The 19,673-nt window shown below is 43.1% G+C and overlaps 2 protein-coding genes across 2 annotated transcripts in view; one reads left to right on the top strand and one right to left on the bottom strand.

Annotated features, from left to right (window-relative positions):
* Positions 1 to 6,246, top strand: part of ARG2 (arginase 2) — a 19,763-nt gene extending 13,517 nt beyond the window's left edge. The window contains exons 4-8 of the mRNA XM_083862697.1: positions 235 to 394; positions 3,218 to 3,312; positions 3,454 to 3,558; positions 4,805 to 4,941; positions 5,824 to 6,246. Coding sequence (XP_083718823.1) covers positions 235 to 394; positions 3,218 to 3,312; positions 3,454 to 3,558; positions 4,805 to 4,941; positions 5,824 to 6,029 — 703 coding nt within the window. The 3' untranslated portion in view covers positions 6,030 to 6,246. The remainder of the gene's footprint in view (positions 1 to 234; positions 395 to 3,217; positions 3,313 to 3,453; positions 3,559 to 4,804; positions 4,942 to 5,823) is intronic.
* VTI1B (vesicle transport through interaction with t-SNAREs 1B) lies at positions 3,566 to 19,586 on the bottom strand. Its single transcript, XM_083862698.1, has 7 exons — positions 19,459 to 19,586; positions 16,981 to 17,039; positions 16,150 to 16,341; positions 14,672 to 14,845; positions 12,590 to 12,651; positions 6,248 to 6,511; positions 3,566 to 4,548 (listed from the first exon to the last, which is right to left on the bottom strand). Exons 1-6 carry the CDS (start codon positions 19,571 to 19,573, stop codon positions 6,415 to 6,417), a joined length of 699 nt encoding a protein of 232 aa, XP_083718824.1. The 5' UTR covers positions 19,574 to 19,586; the 3' UTR covers positions 3,566 to 4,548; positions 6,248 to 6,414.
* Between the last annotated feature and the right edge of the window lie 87 nt (positions 19,587 to 19,673).

Below are 19,673 nucleotides of genomic sequence, written 5' to 3'. Positions count from 1 at the left end.
GGAAGAGTGACAGTAGAGACAGCAGAGAGCTCTGGGTTATCTGTAGAGTTACTTGGCATCCTGGTCAAAGCAGTGCCATGCCATGCAGTTTGTATGGGATGCTCCCTTTATTGTCACAAATCTCTAATGTGTGGAAAGGTAACAATGTGGCTGACTGAAGCTGAGAGACTGCCCATTGTTCTTGTAGTTGTTCTGAAGGAGAAATTGTAATAAAGGCTTTGTTGCTGTTTCCAGCTTGGCACTTGGTTCTGTCAGTGGCCACGCACAGCAGTGCCCACACCTTGGAGTGATCTGGGTGGACGCACACGCTGATATCAACACACCTCTCACAACTCAGTCTGGAAGCCTCCATGGACAACCTGTCTCATTTCTCCTGAGGGAGCTTCGAGATAAAGTGAGTACACTGATTGTAGTTATCCTAAGTGTTAACTTCAGACATTGCACCATTGCTGATGTCAGGTCCTTTCTTACCTGCTGCAAATGCAGAACTTTCCCATCAAAGTACCAGGAAGAATATGTATTATTGTGCGTGTACACGTGCACACATATATATAAGTGCCACAGACACACATATAAACACAGACAGACAAAGGAGAAGAAGCTTTTCTTTGTGTTTGTACCCTTGTGGGCTGTGCAGTGAGCTGCACACAGCAGCTGACTGTGGTGCTGCTCCTGTGTCATGAGCAGGGCGGTTGCTGAGGCTGGGCAATGGCAGCACTGCTACCAACTGAGCAGGAACCTCCCCCCAGCTCAGCCTGTGAGAGCAGAGCTGAGCTCACCTCCAGCTGGGTCCTGCATACTGTGTACGCTGCTTCTGCTTAGTTTGGCTCTTCCATGTTTTGACAACCTTGGGGCCTGACAGGGGCTGTTCCTGCATGATCTCTCCTAACTGGCTGCTCTGGCATTGGCTCCACTGTAAATATTACATATCACAAGAGTTGTAACTGCTTGCAGTGAACTTTTAAAGAGAGAGCCTTTTTATTGGAAAGAAGTCCAATTATCAAAAAGAGCTGTTTCCTGGGGCACATGGAATGTGCATGGCCCATTTTTGCTGCTGTCAAGATGCTGAACAGTAGGTTGACCTAAGGCCTGTGTACCCTGGCTTAGCTGTGGGCTGTGTCACCCTGTACAGGGACCTGCAGCACCTGTGCAGGGAACAGCTGAGTCCTCTGCAGTAGGGACTTTGATGCAGCAATCTGCTTCTGCTGAAGCTCAGGCTGGAGAGTGAGAGCAGGATCAGCAACTGCATCTTGAGAATGGATGCTGGAGCTGCAGAAAACCTGACTGCTTTATTTTGGCCCCCTGCATTGCTAGTTACTAATTCTAAATTTCTCAGTTCTCTCTGACAAATTTGAGGTGCTGTGTTGCTAGATGTATGCCCTTTCCAAGCAAGAACAAGCATGTTTACATCTGTATGGCTACTGAGGATACCACTACATCAGTTCCTGTTCAGCATGGCAAGATGACTGCATCATCTTGTAAAGCTCTTCTGCTTTTTCTCCTGCAAATTCTTTTGAATGATTTCCATCCACAAGTCAATAGAATCATTTGAGGCTTTTGCCTACTTTACTCTTTCTAGTCAATCTTATGTGGTCTCTACAAATGTGTTGGAATTCCCAAATTAATGCAAAATTAATGGGGCTTTTTGGAACATCCCCTGAACATGAAAAGGTTAATACAAAAGGATACAGTATTTCCACTTTTTTGCCCGCAAGTTAAAGGGAGTGATTTTTTTTTTCTTTTTGACAACTGTACCCACTTTCTCGAGGGAGGTAAAAGAAAATTCTGTGAATTTTAGAGCTCACTTAAGGTGATCAGTTTATGGCTTGATGGGAACAGAACAAAACTAAAGTTCAGTGATAGCTGAGGAAGGAGGAGATACTGGTCTGCTGGGTTCCAGTTCCTGAGCAGCACAGAAAAGCAGTAATTTTTTACAGTTATTGGGGTTTTTTGACATGCTGGCTTTACTATCAGCAATCCCTTTTCCATTGTAACAAAGCAAAGATCCTGTCAAAGGCAGTTAATGGTTTCAGTTTTATTTATTTACGAACAATGAGGTGCACTTGAAATTGCAGTATTAAATCTATGGAATCATCGATACTAGAGAGTATCTGACAATATTATCATTACTGTGCTCAGTTTATTGTGTGGTGATGGGTTTTGCAGAATTCATTTTTGAAACTTCAATTTATTTTTCCTAGTGTTCTCCAATTAATTTATTCCTCTTTGTAATTTATGACTGGAGAAGTTTCAGGTCATTGTTGTAGATTAGCAAATACTTTTATAATCTGTGCTAATTTAACCCAGTGTAATTAAATATAGTATGGGTGTATTAACCTTTAAAAGCATCCAATATTTTAATTAGATTTTAATTAGTAATTTAGAAGTCTAAGAGGGAAACAAAACCTTCCAGCTGCTTGACAGCTGTGCTGGCTGTAGCCATTTTCAGAGCTGGGAGGAGAGAAATCTGAGTTAATTTAAATCACTCCTAAAGTTAGTAGGTATTATTAACTGAATGGTTTCATAATTCCATACCATGACTACTTAATTACCAAAGCTGAAAAATTATGACCTCATAATCTTTCAGTTGCTGTCCTAGACCTACTGTCTTCAAGTCTGCATCAAAAGCCAGCATGATGTAGCCCACTGTGGATGCCCAACTTCTTGCCCTGCCTTTTTTCCCCACTTTTTTTTTCCAATTTCCCACTTCAAATTTATCCATCTTTAATATTGTTTTTGTAAGTTTGCATGGTATTGGTAGTTCTCCTAAAAAGACATAGGTGCCTTTGGTTTCGTTCTTCCACCTAAGCATAATGTACTGGGTAAGTTACAGAGTATCACCATGAAGTGCCCTGTGTAAGTGATCTACATCTGGGTATCTACTTTAGCATCCCCCCTTCATACTCACTGATGCAAATTACCTATTGCTTATGGATTTGGGCTTTTTAGTCCTCCTCCTCTTCAAACTGGAAAATGCAGAAGAGTTAAAAACTTCATCCATTAACATTTAACTCAGATTAAGCCATATCATTTTACCTGAGTTGAACACAGAAATGAAGGTAAAGACTGATTACAACAGGCAAACCCTCAAGTGCAGAAGTCTCTCTATTTAGAGAGAAAGGATGCTATAAATGAATACAAGTTTTCAGGGAGGCATTAAATAGCTTTTTTTTAGGTATGTCATTAAACTGACTTAATACCAAACCTTTGCTTGCAGGTACCACAACTTCCAGGCTTTTCCTGGCTAAAGCCCTGCCTTTCAGCATCTGATATTGTGTACATTGGATTGAGGGATGTGGATCCTGCTGAGTAGTAAGTTGGTTTTGATTAAATGATTTTTGTAAAGACTGAAATAATGAGCTTGAAATTATGTCCATAAGGGCATTTTAGGATATGTCCATTTAAGGACAGCTTAAACTAGTAATGATTGTTTTTAAATAATTATTTTCACAGCTATATTTTGAAGAACTTTGACATCCAGTATTTTTCCATGAGGGATATCGATCGCCTTGGAATTCAGAAAGTTATGGAAAGAACCTTTGAACAGCTGATGGGCAGGTAACAAAGTATTATCTAATTGAAACTACTTTTGTTGAACATCTGCTTTCCTGAAAGTTATTTAAGTGAAGGTCACTTGATCTAAGGTGGCCATACAGAATTGTGACAGTGTCCAGTGATTAGGAAAGTCTCAGCTCTGGAACCATTTCACTGTGTTTGGAAGATGGCTGAGACAGATTACATGACTCACTACAGTTGTGGCTCTGTTTTATACTATTTGGTTCTGTTAAGTAATTCTGCATTTACTGCAGTTTGACAAGATGTTTGGATCAACTCAGAGTGCAGGATATACACTATACTTTAAAAAATACATACAGCAACTTGATAGTAACTTGAAATGAGCTGTTGGCATAGCAGGTGGAAGCATCTGATGGCTTCCTCCTTGGACTGCTCATGCACCATGTCCTGATGGTGGTGGCCAGTGCAGCTGGTAAAGTTCACTTTTACCACTCCCTTACTGCAGTTCACTAATGCCACCTTTGTGAGCCTTGTTCCAGTTTGGGGAACCAGGTCAGGGAACAAATCATGCCAGCCTAGGAGCTGGGAGAGAGTCAGTTAGAAAGGGTAACCTCTCCCACAGGTTAGAACCTCTGCTGCAGGCTGCTGTTCTCTAAAGGTGTGCTCACCCTTCCTAGCTGCAGCTGTGCCAAGTAATGGCAATCCAGATGCTTCTCCTTACTGAGCACCTGCAGTAAGTTGGAAGTATGCAGTCTCCCAGTTAAATAATTCATGTGAGTGACAAGCAGTGTCCAGTTTATTAAGCTGTCATCAGCTGGCAGATGATACATGATATAGTAACTAACATTTTAGGTTTGAAATTATCCTTTACTACTTCATCAGTTAGGCTACACAGCAGGGTTTGGAGACAGCCTTTAAATATTGACTGGAAAAATGCTCATCTTGATGAACTGTCAGTGAAATCCTTGAGCTCGGTGCTTCCTCCATCCTAGCTGCCATGCACATCAGTGTTTCAGCCTTCACCCTGGCTTTCTGTACAAAAGGAGAAAAGGCTGGATTGTATCATGCACTTCTCTACATCATTCCACTAAGATGACAAATACCAGTTAAGATGGTTTGAACTAAAGTACTTCAACCAAATCCTCACTGAGTAGATGCTTTTTTAATGTATATGAGACATGGTTCAAGGAGTTTGATGTTACTTTGCTGATTAGTCTGCATAGTAAGAAATGCATGTAGAAAAAGTTTAAGGCTCTAAGCTTGCCTTTCTTGTTTTATTCTGCCTCAGGAGACAGAGACCAATTCACCTGAGTTTTGACATTGATGCTTTTGATCCCTCACTGGCTCCAGCAACGGGGACTCCTGTTCTGGGTGGATTAACTTACAGAGAAGGGATGTACATCACAGAGGAAATACACAACACAGGTAGGAGCTGACCAGCAGTACAGGGCTAAGCAAGGACAGAACTACCCACCCAGAGCCCATACTGGTTATGTTTTTCCTGTGTAAATAGATAGTAAGTGTACTCAAAGCAAAGGTGCCTGCAAAGTCAATTCAACCTTCAGTAAAGGAAAAAGCAGTCCTGTAGTTGGGCAGTTCCCAAGGTATTGGAAGCAGCTTAACCATCACCAGCTTCATCTTATCAAAGAAAGTAAAAGACACAGTATGTTAACAACTAATGTCAAAAATGTGTAATATTATTGCCTAATCCTAAACATGAGGCAAGATGTGAAAATGGGCATCTGGAATACAAAAATGAGTGCAAACCATCTTAAATAGTCTGAAGTTCCATTCTAGGATTCAAGACTAACAAACCAAGCTTTCATAAAATAAACTGCAGTTGACTCAATATATGAGGACTTTTCATCTTATTACCATGAAGTTTTTATTTAATATGTTTAAGCAATATTATTTGCAGTAAAAGAAGGTTGAAAAAATCCCAACCAGACAATAGTCTATAGATTATTGGATAGGATGGCAAAAGAATACAAGGTGAGACTATTTTATAACCCCTCATTTTTGGACTGGGAGAAAAAAATGTTCCTCTCATAAATGTGTATGGAACATCAAACATTTTTCCTGAATCCTGAAAGCACAAATGAGTGAGGTAGTGATGATGTAAAAAAAAAAACCAAAACCACAAATTTGCATCTGAGAACAATAACCTCATCCCTCAAGAGCCAGTCTTACTTTAGGTCACAAACCCAAATACTAGACTTTGCTACAATGAATAAAAGGCTGTGAACAAAACCTTGCAGAAGCCTGTACCCTTTGTCAGAGTAACAAAGCTGTAAATCCTTTTCACAGGAATGCTTTCAGCTGTAGACATGGTTGAAGTCAATCCACTGCTCGGAGCTTCTCAAGAGGCAGTGAAAGCAACTGCTGGCCTTGCAGTGGATGTGATAGCGACGTGCTTTGGGCAGACGAGGGAAGGAGCACACATTGCTTTTGATGAACTCCCAACACCCAGCTCTCCAGATGAATCTGACAGTCAAGAGCAAGTGAGGATTTAAGAACCCAAAGTGTTGGATATATTGGACATTACAGAGCTCTGAGGCACTTGAGTGGATAGATTGTCAACACTTGGCAAATACTGTTAACTTCTCCATTTTTAAATAAACTAGCTTTTCCATTATCAGTGGTTACTTTATTACGTACCAAGATTTATTCACTAGTTAAGTATATACAAAATGAGACAATAAAATATTTATTACCTTCTTATTAATCTTACCAGTAGTTCAAGCCTGTTTCTTTTTACTCCCATTCTCTGTCAAGTGTCAGTACAGTTTCAGCTGAATGTGCTGTCTTATGACTCAGTTCAACCCTCAGACAGTCAAAGGGAGCAGATGGCTCATCCTGGTCCTCATCAGTAGAAAAGCTCATCTTGGTCATGAAGGCTCATTTCTTGCGGAAGAACTTTAAGTAGACAACACCGCCTAGGATGGCCAGTTCCAGGATGATGATAATTGACAGCAGCAACTTATTTGTGGTTACTCTAGAGTTAAAAATAAAAATCCAAGTAGGTTTTTTTTCACCTTGTTTATGAAAGCAGATTCTAGATCCAGATCACCATCTTACCTTCCCTGTCTCAGCAAGACCAGATTGTACTTTTCCAAAGCTCTTAAAAGGTCAAACTCAATAGTTCATTACTCATGTTTTCCTGGTGTTGGAGTCCAGGGCATCCCTCTGGGCGCCCTGGGAAGTCACAGACCTCGGTAGAGAGGCCTGGGACCCAAAAAAGAGGGTCTGGGGTCTGTGCAGGGGGATTTGCCTGGCACAGAGCCCAGGAAGACACAGGCTTTGATTTTGGTCCATGAGAAAAACATCCAACAGAGAGAAGAATTGCAAGTCACAAAGGTGTTACTGAGAGTAGTGTAGTTATCACTGTGCAGAAGATTTTGTAGTTATGGATTTTTAGAATGTAGATGCAAAGGGACAAGATGGTGATTTTAGGGCAGTGCCCTGGGTTCTTCTTCTTCTCCCTTGGCATCCATCTTCTGCAGTGACGTGGGCACAAAATAGTTTCAGTGGATTGGATCAAAGTAGAAATGACCGTGTTAGTATAGGTGATAGACATTGGCACAGAATTGTAAACAATGGGTACGTAGTTATCTGTATAAGAGGTAGCGACCTCCCATCACAGGGGGGAGTCGCCTTGTGTCCGAGCTGCTGTGAACACCATGGCCGGACACAGGAGGGGAGTCGCCTTGTGTCCGAGCTGCTGAGAACACCATGGCCGGACACAGGAGGGGAGTCGCCTTGTGTCCGAGCTGCTGAGAACACCATGGCCGGACACAGGAGGGGAGTCGCCTTGTGTCCGAGCTGCAGTGGACATCATGGCCGGACACAGGGGAAGGGGAGTCACCTCGTGTCCAGGCTGCTGTGAACACCATGGCCGGACACAGAGAATTGTAAGATAAGAACTAATAAACAACGCGAGAAACCAGAAAACCAAGACCTTGAGACTCCTCATCATTCTCGCGCCGAACACCGAGCACCGAGCTCAGCACAGAACACAGAGACACAGAGTCAGACAGCAGACCCTAAATCCTTCAGAGGTCAAGAGGGAAAATCACTCCCTTCGTGCCCACACGAACCACCAGCCAGCATTGGAATCTCGGGTGGAAACAACCGGATTAAACCCCGAGAATTGGCGTCCCTGGGTGGGCACACGAGTGGGCACATGGATGGGCATGAACGGGCACGAATGGACACCGGTGTGGGCAGAATCGGTGCTTTCCAGTGGACACAGCAAGACCTCTGAAGGAAAGAAGACAAGCTGAGAAGACGGGAAGAAATCTCTAACCAGAGACGGCAGCTGATTGCAAATTCACCTCGGACCGACGAGTCCCAAGGGCCCAGGACTCATCTCCTGAAATCTGCAGGTCGGTGATCAGGAAACCTCCGAACTGAATTTGAGAACACCTGCACTGCATTCTTCGATTTTGGTAAGAACAGTTAAATTTAGAACACGGGAGGAGACCCTCTCCCGGGAAAAATAAGGGAAAAACCTTCTCCGTGCAGCAGCAGTGTAGCGGGGAGGGAGGAAGAAACACTTTACCAGCTGGCCTGCAGCCAGCACCGGGTTTGTCTGTGGCCAGCAGCGAGCAGCGGGTTCTTTTGCTGGCCGGCAGCCAGGCAGGTCCTGTCGTCTGTTATCAGCAGACGGGTCTCATACACCTCTTACAGGAGGTGGGGAAGGGGAGAGCCATCAGCCTCCTCTGAGTTTTAATAGGAAAGGAGAGATACCAGCACCCTCAGGATTACCGCAGGGAGGTAAAAAAACCCTCGAGACAGGAGAGTCAGCAGGTCTCCTTGAGTTTAGCACAGAAAAGTCATCAACTTTCCCTGGGTTCGCCACAGTCCTCAGGAATTCAGTCCCAGAAATTCGTCTCGGGAAAGTCAAAACTTCTAATCCATCCCGAGATAAGGGCATGCTTGTTTTCGAGGCATGTTCCGTGAGCACGGGACACTTGCCGCAGCAGTGGGGGAGGGAGAGGTGAGACAAAGTGCATCCAGGAGTCTTTGCAGCCCCCCTCAGACACAGCGCGTTCAGACACAGCCTGAAAGTTTTCACTGCCCTTTCCCCTTCAGCGCAGGGACAGACAGAGAGAGGGGGGAAGGGGGAGTGGAGGAGACACCAGGAAAACAGGGAAAACAAGCCCAGATCGCGTCAGTGGTGAGAGATAACACTGCGGCGTGTGCGCGCGAAAGCGATCGCGACTGGGGGCGGCCGGGGAGTGCCCCGTGTCGGGACAGCGCGGGCGGCGCGGGCGGAGCAGGGCCTGTGTCGCGGAGCGCGAGTGAGGAGCCGGAACAGGCAGAGAAAGTACAGAGTTGGAAACTACAAACCCCAGAAAGCCTTGCGGTTGGTGCATGCGCAGTGACAGAGCCAAGATGGACGGCGCAAGTGCAAAGCTAGAAACTACAAATCCCAGAAGGCCTTGCGGCAGGCAGAGAGCAAGTGGGATGCAGCTGGAGCAGTGGGATCGCTCCAGGCGGGACAAACCCCGACAGAGAGCGAGACGCGGGCAGCGCCGGGGCGGCACAGGCAGTGCCGAGGCAGGTGGTGCCAGCGCAGGCAGGACCGGGGCAGGCAAAGGCAGAGCAAGCAGGGAGGAGGCGTGGCCAGGGCGGAGAGTTTCTCCAAGGCGCCACCCCCTCAGAGCGAGTGCTGCAGAGCCTGACCCCGCCCACAAGCGGCACTTTGACATTGTCAGTCCAGTTCCCTCAAGTTTTCCTTTCAGCAAAAGGTAGCCAAGTTTCCCTTGAATCCACTGCACACACCCTTTCTTCATTTATCCTTCGGCTACATGCTGGGTTTACCCTTTTCTTAGAGTTTTAAAGTCTCCACTCCTCATCCAGGAGAGGGAGGGATGCCGGGGAAGGCAGTAACCCTCGGGGTTAGGAGGGGCTGCATTCAGGCAAAATAATAATAATTCAATTAAAGTTACAGGTTTTGTGAATTCAGAAGCAGAGATCTGGAAATCATTGGATGTTTGCAAAGCAGCTGCATGATCAGGAGCAAAAGACTTATTGTCATGACATGGAAAAGGATTTTTGATTATAGTGTTGATGTATTTGGATCCAAGTTGATTTGTGTTTTAGTATTGACATTAGAAGTGATTTCTATGTGGTTTTAAGTTTAAGATTTGTTAAGTAAGTAAAGTTGAATTTAAGATAAGGATTGATAAAGTTTAAGTAATAGATTTATATTTTATAAATTTAAAGTTTTATTGTATGTAAGTTTTAAGTGTATTTTATGTTAAGATAAGTTAAATAAGTTGAGTATATTAAGTTTTAAGATAAGATAAATAAGTTAAGAGAAAGAGTTTTAAGATAATAAGTTAAGTTTTAAGTTAAGTAGGTTAAAGTTAAGATAAGAAATAAGTTAAAATAATAAGGTAATAAGTAAGATAAGTTGGTAAAATAAGATAAGTTTAAGATAATAAGTTTTAAGTAATAAGTATTGTTAATTGTATCATGATACATTTCAAAATTCTTCTTTATGTTCTTTAGTTGTTTAAGCATTTCATAATTGTTGTTGTTAAGAGCTTTGTTCCAAAAATGTATTAAAGGATATTACTCTAGGTAAGGCCAGGGTTTTGGCCACACCTTGACTTTAACTAGAGGAGAGATGTGTTCATCAACAAGCACAGATGTTGCATGTGAAACTTTTCCTGATGGATTTCAGGTTTTAACAAGAGTTGTGCATTTTCCATCAAAGTACAGTTTTAACTGACCTATGGCAAAGAAGTAGCTTTTGTTTCTGCAGATACAGAACACAAGTGAATTTCTGCAAAGAATGTGGAAATCATGTCAAGCGCAGAAGCTCTGACGGCTTCAAGAGTAGAGGAGAGAGCATGCAGATGTGAACCAGTGTCAAGACTGCAGACATCTTTCATTCTGCGTGCAAGGACTTATATCTTGCGTTTTCTTTTCCTTCTGTATTGCATGAATTTGTCAGATGGTTCAGAATCAATTCACGAGAGCACAGAGCGGTTGGGAAATGGAGTGAACAAACTCAGAGAAGAAACCAGATCACAGATGAATGGCATGTTTGATTTCTTCAACCTTTCACGGTTGTGGAAGAAAATTTTGAAAAAAATTGTATGTATTTTATTGAGACTTGTAATTCTTCTCATGATCAAGTTGTGTTTGCTTTAATGCATATGGCAAAGCAGCCAAAGAGGTGTTTTTTGGTGAAAACAAAGGGGGGAGATGTTGGAGTCCAGGGCATCCCTCTGGGCGCCCTGGGAAGTCACAGACCTCGGTAGAGAGGCCTGGGACCCAAAAAAGAGGGTCTGGGGTCTGTGCAGGGGGATTTGCCTGGCACAGAGCCCAGGAAGACACAGGCTTTGATTTTGGTCCATGAGAAAAACATCCAACAGAGAGAAGAATTGCAAGTCACAAAGGTGTTACTGAGAGTAGTGTAGTTATCACTGTGCAGAAGATTTTGTAGTTATGGATTTTTAGAATGTAGATGCAAAGGGACAAGATGGTGATTTTAGGGCAGTGCCCTGGGTTCTTCTTCTTCTCCCTTGGCATCCATCTTCTGCAGTGACGTGGGCACAAAATAGTTTCAGTGGATTGGATCAAAGTAGAAATGACCGTGTTAGTATAGGTGATAGACATTGGCACAGAATTGTAAACAATGGGTACGTAGTTATCTGTATAAGAGGTAGCGACCTCCCATCACAGGGGGGAGTCGCCTTGTGTCCGAGCTGCTGTGAACACCATGGCCGGACACAGGAGGGGAGTCGCCTTGTGTCCGAGCTGCTGAGAACACCATGGCCGGACACAGGAGGGGAGTCGCCTTGTGTCCGAGCTGCTGAGAACACCATGGCCGGACACAGGAGGGGAGTCGCCTTGTGTCCGAGCTGCAGTGGACATCATGGCCGGACACAGGGGAAGGGGAGTCACCTCGTGTCCAGGCTGCTGTGAACACCATGGCCGGACACAGAGAATTGTAAGATAAGAACTAATAAACAACGCGAGAAACCAGAAAACCAAGACCTTGAGACTCCTCATCATTCTCGCGCCGAACACCGAGCACCGAGCTCAGCACAGAACACAGAGACACAGAGTCAGACAGCAGACCCTAAATCCTTCAGAGGTCAAGAGGGAAAATCACTCCCTTCGTGCCCACACGAACCACCAGCCAGCCTTGGAATCTCGGGTGAGGAAACAACCGACTAAAACCCCGAGACCTGGAAATCCTGTTTAAATCTCCTATTTCAGTAGTAGCAGTTCTGTTCCTCTTCCCCTGTCCCACAGAAGGTGGCAGATCATTGCTCTATATATGCCTGCTCCTTCAGTTAAGCAAAGAGGAAAACTTTTCACAGACCTGAAGTCCTGTTGCTAAAACCCTCATTGTGGTGCTTTTACTTGAATGATGTTGTTGAAAGAAAACTAAATTATCAAAATAACAAAGTACTTATAACACTGAAAACTAGACAGTTATCACAACTTCCTGTAGCAATGGACATAAAGGAAAGGTTGTGAGGAGGTAAGTACCTACTGGGAAATACACTCTATGAACTGTGTTTCTAAGGCTAATTAAACAATATAGCTAAACTGCAAATCTACTTAAGAAGCAAAGGTTTTAGCCATCAAAACAGTACATGGTCCTCCTCAAAATGTCTCATGGGCCAGGCTAGGACTACCTGCTCTAGGGCACTGGTGGGGGCTAAACAGATTTGTCCATGTCATCAGGCATCTAATTTGCCCAATGCTGCAGTGGTTTATGGCACAGCTTTTCCCAGCCTGAATGAGGAGCATCTGAAGGCACCACGAGCAATTCACTCTAACTTGCGTCTGTCCTCACCACAGTTTGGATGGTTAAAGACCCCACATCATCCTGACAGAACAGCACACATTCAGTGCTCTTCTACAGCCTGTACTCTGTTAAGCAATTGCCAGAGAGGAAAACACAAATTAACATGTGCATGTGGGCACACATTCTGTTTACACATCCCCTACAACCTCTGCAGTCCCAGCTGATGCTCTGTTTCTCCCCTAAATGCAGCAGGCACCCCTAAATGCCCCAGACTGCTGTAGTCACCCCACTCACCTCCGGGACATGGAGCGCAGGATCTTGCGACTCTTGCTCAAATTCTCACTTGTGTTCACGAGCTGAAGAGAGACACAAGTTACGTGTCAGTTAAACAAGCACACAGCAGCTCTGGAAAGATGCATGTGAAAGCAGCTGGTGTTGAAATGCTGCAATGAATTATAGGACCAAGGTGACCATGTACTCTCAAAATTGAGACAAAACATTGTTTTCTACCCACAATACCAGCTGGAATTTGCCTCTTTTCTAAGGACAAATGAAGACAGGTAGAAGAATTATAAAAGAAATGCCTCATAAAATCAGGCCTGTTCTATTAAATTCACAGCTGGCCTGTGATCTCTTCTAAGTGTAGTTAAACAATTTGCAAGTTCCCATGTGAAAACAATCTTGGTATGAAAGGTTCGTTAACACAACAAAGTATTCTTGGGTTGAAAAATAAGTGCATCTGTGTAAACAACAAGATCTGTTCCATGAGAACCCATAAAGGAAAAATGTAAACAACTTGACTCTTAGCACAATACACACAAATCACTTTCTGACCAAAAAATGAAGTGGTAAGAAAACTACCAGCCAATTGGTGTTGCACATGAGGTGTGTAAAAACTGTATAAAATAAGTTATGTGAATAAAGAATTGGCTTTTCCAACATGAAGAAAATGGAGTCTCGGCTAACTTATTACAATATATACTTTCCCTTAGATACATACAAAGATATGCAATTTGAGACCACTTTCTGCCTCTTTAATTAATATACAAATATCAGAAAGTTGGTATTAGCTTCTTTCATTAAGATTGATTTCATTATTCTAGTTGTTAACACCAGAAGAAATTGATACTGGTGTGTTCACCCCAGTGCATATCAAATTGTTTGAAATGCTGCTCAAGCTTTCCCAAAGAAAGAACTGTGTTGCACTGACAGGTCTAAGTGACCCAGTGGGTACAAGCTCAGAGCTGTTAATGGCTAATCCATTTGAGCTTTGTATTGCCCAGAAATGAACTGCCCAGCATACCCAGTCAGCTATTAAGAACATGTAAAATGAAGTGTAGAATAGACAACTAAAAAAGGTATTGCTTCACAGACACGATTCGTGATGCATGGCCACTGGTCTCCAGGTAAGATTTCACTATTCCACTTCCAAACCTTCTGGGGAAGTGAAGGGTAAGTCAGGTCACTTTTATCACAGATACCTGCCTGCACACTTCCTCTGTAGTTTAACATGCTGCCCTCAACTGCAAAACTGCTTGTATATTTCTTTGCACTGAGATGGACTGTGCAAACTATCAAATCAATCTTGAAGTCTTCTACGTTCCCAAATTTTGGAACAGGACAAATCAAATTCTGACTGAAATTACAGAACTATTTAAATTAAAAAGCTACAAGCTTTGTTGCAATGAGTAGAGGGAACTCCCAAAAGCAGGGGTATGCTTTTTGTTTTGGCTGAGTGGGTTTATTTGCCAAACTCTGTGTCCCCTGAAGTCGCTCACCTAAAAGCTTTACACTCGGGGATCCCTTGCACACACAGAAAATCCCTTCAGTTTGTTAGTTCAAAACTCAAACTGTCTGTTTTGCATACACGTGTAAACAAAGCAAGTGAACTAGTTTTTGAAGCTTTCACAGCAGAAGCAGAGCTTCTTGAACCAAGGATGAGGAAGAGGCATTGTCTGACATTTTCTCCCTCTCTGCAAATACTAGAAAGCTAGTAATTAAGTTCTCTTCTAGTGAATTCATTTCCGTTACAAAAACTTGCTAACTGCTTCCAAAATCTTGACTTTTACTAGTAATCTAGTCACACAGTGACTCCTTAACAATTTTCTAATCTGTAACTTTTTCAGTAATGCTATTTTTTCTAGCAGATCTATAGGTCTAATCTCCCATCTTACACAGACACAGTAGCAGACGTTTGACCGCCATGCTTTGGACCCTTCTACAGTAATTATTTTTCTTTTATGAGAACAAATAGAAACACGGCAGCTTGAATTTGGTCTGTAAAAATATCCAATCGGATTATTATGCCTAGGAAGGTCCCTGAGAGCAATTAGTGGCATCAGACTGTTTCAAAGCCATGCCCAGTTTCCTGCTCACCCTGCTCTTGGTGCGTTCCAGCTGCTCCCGCTGCTCCCCGAGCTCCTCGATGATGTCGGTGCCGATCTGGTCGGTTTCCGCAGCGATTCGGTGCGAGCGCTCGATGCTCTCACTGGCCCGGGTCAGACTGTCTGTGCCCTGGAGAAGCAGCACCCTCTGCGACTGCAGGTTAGTCTGAAAAATAATGGGATGTTTAACTATTAAGCACAAAGACAGTAGGCTTCTGACATTAAAAAGTTATATGCCATCCATCTGTGTTAGCTGTACATACTTCTAATGTCAACTGATGCAGCCCAGTTAATTTTGGCCGAGCCTTGTTTACTTTGTAAGATTATGGCCAAATCTGGTTAAATTGCAAAAATTTAAACAGCAGTAAAGAGTTTAAAAACTTCCAGAAAACTGTCTTTGTAATAATTTACTTTTCCATCAAAGAATATTTACATGAAAATAGTATCTTTCTTTTCCAGATGCTTTTACTTCCATTTACATCCAAAGTCAGCCTTATTTGCAACTTCACAGTTGGTTGCCAGGCAGGTAATTAAGACTTTACAGTCAAAAGGATTAGGAACAAACAGCACTAACAGATGGACTGCTAAGTAACAAAGATCTTCTTTTCATGTCAGTAGCCTGGGCTAGAGGATAAGGAATGGTTGCTGACCTTGGGGTCAGAAGGTGGTTTAAAATAAAGTCTTTTCTTAAGCTTCAGAAAGTCTAATCTATCATCCAGCTCTCAGGTTTCAGAGTAATCAAAAGGAAACAAATGCAAAAATTTCCCAAACTACATCAGAAGGAAATACTACGCAAAGAACCCCCTTCAAACCATCCTCATCTAAGGCAGAAAAATGAAAAACCCACCTCCATAAACTTTCTGTACAGATGACAGCACTTTGAAGGCAATAAGGAGATTTAGTCTCATTAGCTCAGATATCTCTAAGCCTATCTGGTAAACAAGAAATTGGTGCACTTCTTGCATTGCAGCAGCAAAACCATACCGAAAAAAGTGCTAGAGGAAAAATCCTTATATTTTCTTGAAATTATTTACACTAAGATCACTTAAAGATAACTCTACCAAAGAACCTATACAGTGTATAATTCACACTTTCCTAGTTTTGGAGATTAGAACTAGGTGAGTTAACTTTTTTTTTCATTAAGGAGCATCACTTCTGTGTTTTTGCCTCTGTAGGGGAATAATTTAACTAAGTTTCGGTGCAGAATGTTGTGCAAATTACTAACTGCATGGTTTTCAAGGAGTTCCATTTTGATTACCTCTCTATCTTTGTTTTAGAACAGAAAAGCTCTCCTCTGAGTTCCAGGTGTTCTTTGTCCTCCCTGTGATATTCATGTTACGTGTAGAGAGATATACAGGGAGTTATAAAAGCACAGAGGTGGTTTAAAATAGTGACACTATAAACAATGAATCTGCGATACTGCTTCTGCACAATCACAGCAATGTTAAATAATTTACATCTAATCCTTACACTCTGTTCATTTTCTGTGGCAAAGATCCCGTATTTGGTATCGCCTTGGTTTCCACGGCCCAGTCCCAGATCTGTGCTTCTCATCTCTCTCTGGAACATGGACAGGTCTCTTCTGTAGGCTCGGATTTTGCTCATCATTTGGTTGCGGAAAGGCAGAGGAGCGTACTTCAGTTCTTCCTCCATTTCCCGCAGCTTTAACAAAAGAAAGCACGTTTATTCTTTAGAGCACCAAATCTATTCTTAGCAGGAGCCATACTCATAACTCAGCACTAGATGAAGGGATTCACATGTTTGTGTTGGACTGGCTGAGGGGGATAACCCCAAACTCTATGCCCCATCTAGTATTGAGTAGGCTGCCCAATGCTGTTGAGCCCATGTGCATTTTCAGATACACAGTGCTTCAATTAAAAAAAATTATCAAGCTTAAACACTTGATTTTTTCTTTTCCCCGAAACTTCCCTCTAAATTTCAAAATTTGCAATTCTCACTTTCTTATAGTTTAAGCATTGATAGGATGGGTATCAGCTTTCTATCTCTGTGCAACAGAGACATAATCACAGAATAGTTTGGGTTGGAAGAGACCTTAAAGATCACCTTGTTCCAACACCTCTGCTGTGGGCAAAGACACCTTCCACTAGACCAGGTTGCTCAGAGATCCATCTAACCTGTCCTTGAACACTTCCAGAGATGGGGTATCTAGAGCTTCCCGGGAAAACTGTTCCCGTGTCTCACCAACTTCACAGTTAAGTTTCTTCCCAATGCCCAATCTAACCCTACCCTTTGTCAGTTTGAAGTCATTACCCCTTGTTCTGCCAGAAGCCTCACACTCACCGTCTCGTTGGCTTCACGCTGCTTCTCATCGAATTCTCGAACCAGTTTTTTCTTCTCCTCTGGGGAAGTAAAAGCAGCATGTCAGATAAACTATAGAGAAATGACAACAGAACTCCAACTCAATCCACTAAAACAAGGAAGCTGCCACAGAGGGCTGGCTGCAGAACACCAGGTCAAAATTTATCTCAAATGGGAACAGCTCGTTCTTACAACATTTCAGAAGGGAGTGGGGCAAGAGAGAAGAAGTTGCTCTTCCAAATGCTGAGCACTGCCTCTGGTAGACAAAAGAAATAATTCTTCAAATATTTTTCTGACCTACTGTTCTTTCAATGTCCACTGACAGAATTGCATGTTGAAAAATACTTAGTGTGAAAGAACAGCAAAGAAGACACATTGGCAAACAGCTCATAAATATATTTCTTATTTTTTGCGAACACTTGGCAAGATTATTGAAGGCTGAAACTGTAATTTGGATTTGAACAGAACATCAGGTCAATCTACATCTTCAAGTGAGCCCTGAAGGTCCTGGCAGATCTGGCACTCTGCATTCCCATTGTCATAACATACCTACATAGACAGGATAAGCATTCCAGAGTTCTCTAAGATAAAAGAGGCCACCAAGGTGTCACCTCAGGGTCACAGACTAAAGCCCAAATGCTTTCCTCTTCTGGAATGACATGAGTTGTTTGAATCAGCCAACAACATTAGACATTTTAGTTGTTTGAGACAGTCATTTACCCAGATCTGTGTAAATCCTAGCCCAAACCTAGGGCTTTGGAGACCAAAACATGGGTTTCACTGCTGTTACTCTATTTTTAAACCAAACATTAAGGCATATATTTTTGAGGTGTTTAAAAGTTATCATATCTCTCTAACATCCACCATCAATGAAAGTCTAAATCTGAACTCAACTGAGCAAAAACACATGTTCTGTAATCTTTTGCAAAAGCACTGAAGATAAGCACCAGTGGACTGTTGTAGAATACTGCAAACAAAACCAAATTCAATCAGAAACCTGATAATTATGCATCTAGCTCAATTCACCTCTCTCTGAGTATTATTCAGTCTTAAACTAAATTCTAGGCAGCAGAAAATGTAGACTGCCATCTTGGTAAAACTTCTCCAATTTGATTAAAGACAAAATTACATGCAACATTATAAAAACATTATCACAGTAAAAAAAAACAAAAACCTCTCTTGATAATGCCTTTTGGTAAGCACAGTCCTCTCCAAGAGAAGCAGCTTTTAAACCACTGAGTAGAATATAGGAAAAAAATGAAGTGTTCAGAACACTGGTATATAGCTCCTCTCACACACACAACATGCCTAAGCTGTGGGCTTTCCTTCTCAGTTTAAATTCAGATTAAGCCCAGTATTTGAACTGTAGAGAACTTAAGACAGAACTAAACCCCATCATCTAAAGAAGTAGCTGTGGTCTCATGCAGCACACAGAATTATTACAGACTGAGCTACATCATGACTGTCAATATACTACACATCAGCCAGCAGTACCAAGAAATGCAATTTCACATCCCAATTTATTCAGGAAGAAATGCTGACTTAGGAGGTTCCTGAATACACCCTCCTCAACTTCCTCCATGACTTGGCACCATTTACATTTGTGCTGATGCTGTTTGTGTAGCTGGGTTACAAGTGAAATTATGGACGTGAACTGTGGAAAAACAGCCTTTGGAAGTAATTTATTTCATACAGGTCATTTCACTAATCTGATTCAAGCAGTGAATTAAAGCCACTGCTGTCTCAAAGTCATGGAAACCCATCACAGAACTGGAAAAGCAGCATTCCCCTGCTTTGTTTCTCCCTTGCAGGCTAAGGAGATGCTGCAGCCAAAGAAATGCCAACTTCCAAAAGGCATGGAATCATGGAATGGTTTAGGTTCATAAGCAGCAATAGCTTGAGACCTTTTTGTCTACAGACCAACAAGAAATCCAGCAACGTGGCTTGAAAATGTCCTACTGGATCAACACCAAAACACACTGAGAGATTCCCTTGCCCTTGCTCTTTCAAAAAATAGTGCCAGAATTTTTGCAGGAAAAAAAATTAAAGAACAGAAGAGTTATATTAAAATTCTTTAGCATGTCTGAGAATTCAACTTGCAATTATCTGCAATCTATTGAAAAAAAAATCCCAAGTATTGCAGAAATGTTTGCCTGTAAATATTCCATTTAAGCCCATGGCTCAGAATTCATTGCTCATGACTACCACAGTGTCGAGGAGACCTGAGTTTTACTTCACCACGAAACTGATCATGCTCATTTCTACCACAGCCACGTCCCGGGTCCCTACAACTGCAAAGCTGTGTGTCCCTACAACACAAAGTCCTGAGGGGACAGGGCCTTCCCAGCTGCTCAAACACTCCTGTCTAATGGGAAGCTCCCGAACACTCCGGCCACGGCCCCACAGCCGGCGGGGCGGCTCCAGGCCCCGTGGGACATCCACTTCCCCTCCCTGCCTCACCGGCCGCGCCGCCCCGCAGCCGCTCGGGGACGCCCCGCAGGTCTCCGTGCAGCCCGCGGAAGATCTCGTGTAGCCGCTCCAGGTGCTCCGAGGACGCGGCCCCGCGGCCCGCCATGGTCCTGCCGCCCCCGGCCCGGCCCGGCCCTGCCCCGCCCCGCCCGCCGCTTCCGCCGCCGGGGCCGCCCCGCGCACTGCCTGCTGGGAGCTGTAGTCCC

This window comes from Zosterops lateralis (genome assembly GCF_965231275.1).
Source record: "Zosterops lateralis genome assembly, chromosome: 6".
Classification (NCBI taxonomy): Eukaryota; Metazoa; Chordata; class Aves; order Passeriformes; family Zosteropidae; genus Zosterops; species Zosterops lateralis.
This window is presented reverse-complemented; position numbering and strand designations above follow the sequence as displayed.

What these genes read in the sequence shown, in the direction of transcription:
- VTI1B (XM_083862698.1), bottom strand. Translation starts at nt 19,573, where the DNA reads ATGGCGGGCCGCGGGGCCGCGTCCTCGGAGCACCTGGAGCGGCTACAC. An exon ending in AGCGTGAAGCCAACGAGACG is followed by an intron (nt 16,342 to 16,980) that starts GTGAGTGTGAGG and finishes CTTTTGTTAAAG; the next exon opens with CTGCGGGAAATGGAGGAAGA. An exon ending in CTGCGCTCCATGTCCCGGAG is followed by an intron (nt 6,512 to 12,589) that starts GTGAGTGGGGTG and finishes TTTTAACTCTAG; the next exon opens with AGTAACCACAAATAAGTTGC.